Source organism: Calonectris borealis, chromosome 13 (genome assembly GCF_964195595.1).
Source record: "Calonectris borealis chromosome 13, bCalBor7.hap1.2, whole genome shotgun sequence".
NCBI lineage: Eukaryota > Metazoa > Chordata > Aves > Procellariiformes > Procellariidae > Calonectris > Calonectris borealis.
This window is the reverse complement of record NC_134324.1, coordinates 16099690-16107532: the sequence shown is the minus strand read 5'-3', so window position 1 is coordinate 16107532 and position 7843 is coordinate 16099690. Positions and strand designations below refer to the sequence as shown.

Sequence of the window (7843 nt, the reverse complement as noted above, 5' to 3'; positions counted from 1 at the left end):
CGGGGACGGGGAATGACGGTTGCAGTCAGTTCATCACACGTCTCTGCTGCTCCTTCCTCCTCACCCTCTTCACCTGCTCCAGCGTGGGGTCCCTCCCACAGGAGACAGTCCTCTACAAAGTTCTCCAACATGAGTCCCTCCCACAGGCTGCAGTTCTTCACGAACTGCTCCAGCGTGGGTCCCTTCCACGGGGTGCAGTCCTTCAGGAACAGACTGCTCCAGCATGGGTCCTCCACGGGGTGCAGTCCTTCAGGAACAGACTGCTCCAGGGTGGGTCCCTTCCATGGGGTGCAGTCCTTCAGGAACAGACTGCTCCAGGGTGGGTCCCCGCTATTGGCAGGAGGGGAACAGACTGCTCCACCGTGGACCTCCATGGGCTGCAGGGGGACAGCCTGCCTCATCATGGTCTTCACCACGGCTGCAGGGGAATCTCTGCTCCGGCGCCTGGAGCACCTGCTCCCCCACCTTCTTTACTGACCTTGGTGTCTGCAGAATTGTTTCTCTCACACATTCTCTCCGCTGCTGTTCCGCCACAGTTTCCCCCCCCCTTCTTAAACATGTTATCCCACAGGCGCTACCACCATCGCTGGTAGGCTCGGCCTTGGCCAGCGGCGGGTCTGTCTTGGAGCTGGATGGCTCTGGCTCTATCGGACATGGGGGAAGCTTCTGGCATCTTCTCACAGAAGCCACCCCTGCAGCACCCCCCACTACCAAGACTTTGCCATGCAAACCCAATATAGTACAGTATTATTTAAACTCTAAAAGAATTACAATGGTCATTAAACAATTAAAAAATTGACATGAGAATTAGCTTTGACATTAACAGGAACATCAGATACGTGAAAGGAAACACTCAACCTAAAGAGACCACAACAAAGCTCTTGAAATATAATAAATCTTAGTATTGGTAATGCACAACAGGAGTCCCAGTAGGGTATCTAGTCCATGTACAGTCTACATTGTACGGCTGCAGTTTCTGTTCTTTGAGCTCCCTAGTCATGGTGTAATTCCACCGCTCGACTGTTTTCAATGCACCATTTACCTGAGTGGTTGTTTCAACTCCCAAGCATAGGCAACACAAAACCCACTACATGGCTGTTACTATGCAGAGACTCATGTGTTGCCTCTTTTCTCAAGGAGAACATTGTGGATCAAAGCATTATCTTCAAAGAAGATCTTCCAATGGATGGATTAATGCTCAGCTCGTTACCACCAATTGCTAAGACATTATAGTGCCTATACTTATAGGACAGGTCAAACTTTTCAGATTTTTGTAACTAAACAATTATAATAAGCACTTATTTCCTGTTATTCCTAGTAAATTAACTTAGTGTCTAGGGATTCTGGTATGTGAAACATAAAATAGATATAGCACAAGACCCAGCTAGTAAAGCACCACAGCTATGTCCCCATTTATTCGCCACTATAAATGGAGTTAAAAAAAAAAAGCTACTGAACAGTGCTATAGCTGATCTATTTGTTGTAAGCTGTGCTATATATGAACAGTATTAAAGAGATTATTCAAAAACTATTCAGCATAAGAGCTTGTTTACTAGATCTTGTACTGCGGGGTAGTTCTTTATTAAACCGCAGTACTTGTTCTGAATGTACAGTTCATATACTAGAGTACAGGAAGCCAATATGCCAACATAGAAACTAAATTTGTATTTCAAGTACGGTGAGACTATTCTCCAGTTTGCTGGCAGCAACCTGACAATGGGCTTCTGGATGAGAAAAGTTAACGTTTCAGAAACAAAATGTAAAAATTGATTTGTATTAGTGTGACATGGTATATATGCTTGCGCACACCTGGGACCGGGGTGGAGATGAGAGGAATGAGACCTGGGAACACATTCCTGAAGCCACTGGGCACGAATAACCACTTTTTGTCTCATTTATGGATAAGTTTTACCATGGACAAATGTAGCACCAAAACCATTCCAAGCCCTATATTAAGAAAGACACTTCCAAAAGACGCTCAACTAATACAACAAACTGGAGAACTCAAATTAACAGAACTACCTCAAGCTACCACAGCTTAACAGCAATCATCAGTGTTAGGAAAGTTCTATGCATTGCTGGAACCTTAGGAAAAATGTTTTATCTACATACTAAAGAGCTTACTAACAACAGCACAACAGTGAAATGGAATTCAGGTTATCCTACAACACAAAAATTTCATTATGTTTGACTACAGAAAGTTTCTACACACAACCAAGGGAAGAAGAAAACAATCAACATGTATCATTTCACAGTGTACAAGTTAATATTTATGAAAAGAAGCAAATTTTCCATGTGATCACTCTTGTGTGCTGCTTCATAAAGGACCACATTTGCAGATGGCTACAGCTTGTTTTCTCCTGCTCATTCCTCTACTCGCCATTAGAGCGGCTTATAGCTGTTACTGATATTACTTTACTACAGGAAATCCAACTACATCCTTTAGCAATTATCACGGAGATCCGTAAACATAAAGACATATAAAAAATATGCTATGCCATTTCCTTTGCATCATCAAGATTAACTGTAGAAGAGTGGAAAGATGAGCAATGCAGTAATATGACAATCCTCCCAAAAGGAAATTAAAGATTGAATTTTACACTGTAATAAAAAAAACTACATTTGAAAATGAAAAAAACTTCGTATTTCACACTAGAAAGACATCACCTGAGTTTCTAACCAATTCTATTTTTGTAATCACTTCTAAACTCAGAAATATATTATTTATGTCTGTCCCACCACGCTGGTTTTGGCTGGGATAGTTAATTTTCTCCACAGTAGCTAGTATGGGGCTGTATTTAGGATTTGTGCTGGAAACAGTGTTGGTAACACAGGGATGTTTTCATTACTGCTGAGCAGGGCTTACACAGAGTCAAGGCCTTTTCTGCTCCTCACCCCACCCCACCAGTGAGTAGGCTGGGGGGGCACAAGAAGCTGGGAGGGGGCACAAGAAGCTGGGAGGGGGCACAAGAAGCTGGGAGGGGGCACAGCCAGGACAGCTGACCTCAACTGACCAAAGGGATATCCCATGCCATATGACGTCATGCTCAGCACATAAAGCTGCGGGAAGGAGGAGGAAGGAGGGATGTTCGGAGTGATGGCGTTTGTCTTCCCAAGTCACTGTTACGCGTGATGGAGCCCTGCTTTCCTGGAGATGGCTGAACACCTGCCTGCCGGTGGGAAGGAGTGAATGAATTCCTTGTTTTGCTTTGCTTGCGCGCGCGGCTTTGCTCTCCCTATTAAACTGTCTTTATCTCAACCCACAAGTTTTCTCACTTTTACTCTTCTGATTCTCTCCCCCATCCCACTGGGGGGAGTGAGCGAGTGGCTGTGTGAGGCTTAGTTGCCGGTTGGGGCTAAACCAGTACACCCATAAATCGGGAAACTATCCACAGCAAAGTGAAATCCCATCTTTTCCACTGTAATTGGATAGTAAGTAACGTAGCCTTTTTAACCAGCAATTTAATTACTCAAAAATGTAATGCTTGCTTCATGCCAATATTATTTTCAGAGCAAGCCAGAAAAATACTTGGAATGGGAAAAATAGCTACAGGAGTTTTAAAAAAATATGTAATTATTTTATTCTAATATCAGGTGAAGACCTCAACTCGACCTAGTAGAGGCTGGCTAAAGAACTTCCATCAGCGTTAGAGAAAACACCAGTACACGTACAAGATGAGCACAAGTCTTATTCTAACCAGAGTTGAGGCATTAGCCTCATCTTTGTACATGTGTATTATACATTTTGAAGAATGCTTTTACTTCAGCTCACAAAAATTTGATTTACAGTCTCTAGGCATCAGATGACGATGATCTTCGTTCTAGTCCTGTTTGCCTTCCCGCCACTGTCGAGAACCTTCATTCCACGCTACATATACAAAGAGAGCAAGTACCACGTGAACAGTAACTACAGCAACTATGGCAGCATAAAAATAGCTGTCTCTGTCGGACATTCCTAAGGTACCTGAGAAAATAAAGAAAGTAAAGAATATTAGTTATTAGGAACACTGAAACGGCAAATCACAATTCTTCCTAAAGACCAAAGTTACATTTACTCCTGTATCAAAAGACTGAGCTCAGAAAGATTCATAGGAAAGAATTCACCACGATAATTACAGACCTTGAAACTATTTCAATAGTTTCAAATAAAGCAACACTGCAATTATTCAATATTTAAGATAAAATATCTTGGTTTTGAAGTCAACAGCTTAGAGTTCTATAACATTCACTTTTTCTGTTACTATCTTCCAGCACCAAATAAACCTCAACATCCTTTTTTCCCAAGTGTAACTGTCTTTGTGGGGCAGGAAAATGAGGGGCGAGGAGGGGGATAATTATATAATTTATTTGCCACTATAACATGATAAAACGGTAGAACAACAATTAAATTTAGAGGACTTCTACCTTCTATATTTAGACATAAAACCATAATTCCTCACCAGTTAAGACACATAAATGCATCGCACATGAAATAAGCCTTCAAATATCAGAAGACCAAATACCAAAATATCGTTTCTCTTCATTCATTTAAAAAAAACCAAAAACCAAAACCCAACCAAACAGAAAAACACGCATCACACCACACCAAAAATACCACCCTCCAAACACAAACTGAACCTTATCAGCACTGACAGATCTTGCCATTAACTGACACACCAAAGTTAAGGCCCAGCTTGCTATACCTCAGGTGAAAAAAAAGAAAAAAACATGCCAAAAAGGATCTTGAAAGTTACTTAACAAGCTTTCAGCTTCAGCCTTCAGAACTACATACAGCAGTACGCACCAAAGGAGAATCATCTTGAAACAACTCAGTTATTTATTCACAAACTGCTCTCAAAAGCAGCTGCTTTCTCCCTCCCTCCTCCCCACTTTTGAGGGAGATACTTTTCTCCTGCAGTATTAGGAAGTTATTAAAGCCTTGCAGAATCAAGGCTAGAACATGGTTGTTAGCAGTTTGACAGAACTGCTCCAAACAAACAGCTAAAGTATCTCTTCCTTTTTTCTCCCCCCCCCCCCCCCCTTTTTTTTTTAATTAAAAGAAAGCTCTACAAGCAACCACATTCAATATCTGAAACTGGGTATGTGACTTAACTGGTTTACACTTATAAATGTAGGTATGTTTTAAAAAGCAAAATATAAACCCAGTAAACAACATTATTCTGTCTTGGATACACAATTAGTTTGCAACACCTGCAGGAAACATATCCCTGCTGATTCTGATAAAAGTCTGCTGCAGGGTGGTGTTAGAGACCCTTTAGGTAAGGGGAACAATGCACCTGTATACTATATAAACCATTGCATAACAAACAGCAAATATTAGATTGCAGACCACAAAGCAGGGAAATTATGCGTTTGCATAATTTTCTGTTCTAATTAGATATTACAAGGCCTTTAGTCTGCATAAGGAAACAAATATTCAAAACAGGAAGGAGAACAAAGAGGCTATTAGAGGATTGTGCTTTTCCTCTTTCTTGTAATAGTAACGCTAATTGGCAGAAACAGAATTACCTTCAAATACATATGCCTTTGATGAAAAATATAGCCCAACAGGTAATGTGATCATTAGAGCTGTGAAGAACAGAAGTGTTCTTAAAGTTGATGTTAATGAACCCTCATTTCTGAAATAAATAAGAAAAGTTACACACAGAAGAAAGTCACAATATATATGCCTGAAACAGGACAAGAACTCGTCCCAAACAGAAGCCAATTACTTTTCAAGAATTGAGTACGTGTATCATTTGGAAGCGATAAAGACTTGGAGTATGCATTTGCTGGCTGCAATAGAAAAAATCACAGTATTCAAAATGATGTGATGATTCTGCCAGTCAAAGCTCACAAACAAGATTAAAAACAGTCTTTAGATTTTTTCCCTGTTATTGCTTTGCAAGCATTAACAACACAGGGGGTCTATGTCTATCAGTGTATTATTACATAATTATTAAATATCTAATATTAGATACACATGCATATAACAGTATTCTGCATTAAAACTTGCCAAGTTCCCTCTTTTATTTTTGGAAAAAATAACTACAAGTCTAGGAAAATGACCAATCCTACAGGCTAGGATACGGAAGGAAGTACGCAGAATGACTTTAACAGCTTACTATTGGAAGTGAAGTTCCTTTTTATTAGGTATTGTTCCTCTATTTAAAATACCTTCTCAGTTTCCACTGAGAAAGTTGGGATAACCGTAGCAATAATCAGAACATGGAGCCAATACACCAAAACGTTAGTATCTTTTTTTGCCTAAACCTAGAAGACCTTGAGCAAGGGAACCACAATGAAGGATTATGTACTTGATAAGGTCTCCCTGAACTTGATCTGCTAGAACAGGTTTTGTATCTACAAAACACCACACACAGCTTGTTTTTGTGTGTGCTTCCACCAGTTTTTACTCACTCTGCTTGGCTGACTACATAATTTTATGCTGAAGTAAACATGTAAGCCAAGCAATACCCTTCTGACTTTCAAAGGCTACCAGATTCAATGGCATGTGTCCTTAAGCCTTTGAAACACAAATATGCATAAAAACCAATTCCAGTCAGGGATACATAATTCTTAAAACTCCCAGGTACCTCCACAGCAATTTTTGTATACGTAGTTTCAAAAAGTTTTATCAAGACGTATTTGTGCCATAGTATATTGCTTGAAATCACATTTTATCTTTGACGTTTCTTTGGAAAAATAAGTGGAAGTGGGGAAAAAAAAAATCTCATCCTCTGACAGTCATCAAAAGACAGTGATGTGCAGTCACACAAGCTTTTATACTAAAGCCAACAGCACTTTTTGCTGATCATGTATTGCCATAGATTTAGGTAGCACATTAAGTAGCTTAAAAAACCAGACATTCGGAATCTTTTCCTTTACTAGAGTTTGTCTCAAAGTCTGTCAGAGTGGAAAGCATAACCCCATTCAAACTTTCCCTATGGAAATTAGAAACTATTCTCGATTGAATACCAACCCATAGAAGAATATGATGGCCTCCAGCTTATTACCAAAATTAAAACTCCACTGTTGACCAATACTTTTCTTACACTGACATACTTTCATCACTTCCCTACGCAGCAAAACCAAATATTCGTGTATAACCTCGGCCCTGACACGGAGCTTTTAGCCGCAGACCAGCCTCCACGATCGGGTTTCGGGGTTGCCCAGGGTTATGCAGCACGGCCAAGGCAAACCCGGGGCTTCCTCCACCCCCTCCGGCTCCTCCTGGCCCGAGCTGTCGCTCTCCCTGTCTCGCCAACGGCGCTGGACGGGCAGACACTCCTCCCCGGGTGCCCCCCGGGGGCTGCACCCCCCCGTCGCCGCCGCCGCTACCCCGGGAGCGATCCCCGCCTGCCGCGGCCTAGCAGACACCGCTTCCCCCGGACAGGCTGCGGCCCGCCGCCAGGCCCTGCCATCCCGCAGGGATGCCTGTCCCTGCCCGTCCCCAGGCCTTTCCCCTCCCCGGGACTTACTGCCTGAAGTCGGGCGCGGGGACCCCGCTAAACGCCGCCTCGCCGTACCGCTCCATCGCCGCCGCCGCCCCCTCAGCGCCCCGCGCTACCGAAGCTTCCGGTCTGCCGGAAGCCCGCCGGAGGAGCGGGCGCATGCGCAGGGCGGCAGCACCGCGCGCCGCCGTCTCCATAGCAACCATGGGGCTGTCGCGGCCTAGCTGCGGGCGGCGGGCGCCGCGCCGAGCCCGCCCAGCCTGGCCAGGGCCGAGGGCGCGGAGAGGTGGTGGGCGGCGGCCATCGCCTGTCGGCCTGGGGCCTAGGCTGCAGCCGTGGTGTCTGTTGTGCTTGGACAGTGTTGTCTCTGTACAGGGAAAGCTACCCCGCGCAGGCTCACCGCGGGCTTG

The 7843-nt window shown here is 43.4% G+C and overlaps 1 protein-coding gene across 1 annotated transcript; it reads right to left on the bottom strand.

Moving 5' to 3' along the window:
* Positions 1-892: 892 nt before the first annotated feature.
* Positions 893-7590, bottom strand: VMA21 (vacuolar ATPase assembly factor VMA21). Its single transcript, XM_075162302.1, has 3 exons — positions 7461-7590; positions 5509-5618; positions 893-3964 (listed from the first exon to the last, which is right to left on the bottom strand). The coding sequence occupies exons 1-3, from the start codon at positions 7514-7516 to the stop codon at positions 3822-3824; spliced, it is 309 nt and encodes a 102-aa protein (XP_075018403.1). The 5' UTR covers positions 7517-7590; the 3' UTR covers positions 893-3821.
* Between the last annotated feature and the right edge of the window lie 253 nt (positions 7591-7843).

Excerpts from the sequence above, each read along its gene's own strand:
- VMA21 (XM_075162302.1), bottom strand. The coding sequence starts at position 7,516 with ATGGAGCGGTACGGCGAGGCGGCGTTTAGCGGGGTCCCCGCGCCCGAC. Across the intron at positions 5,619-7,460 it reads CCCGCGCCCGACTTCAGGCA|AAATGAGGGTTCATTAACAT; the intron begins GTAAGTCCCGGG and ends TATTTATTTCAG. Across the intron at positions 3,965-5,508 it reads AAAGGCATATGTATTTGAAG|GTACCTTAGGAATGTCCGAC; the intron begins GTAATTCTGTTT and ends TTATTTTCTCAG.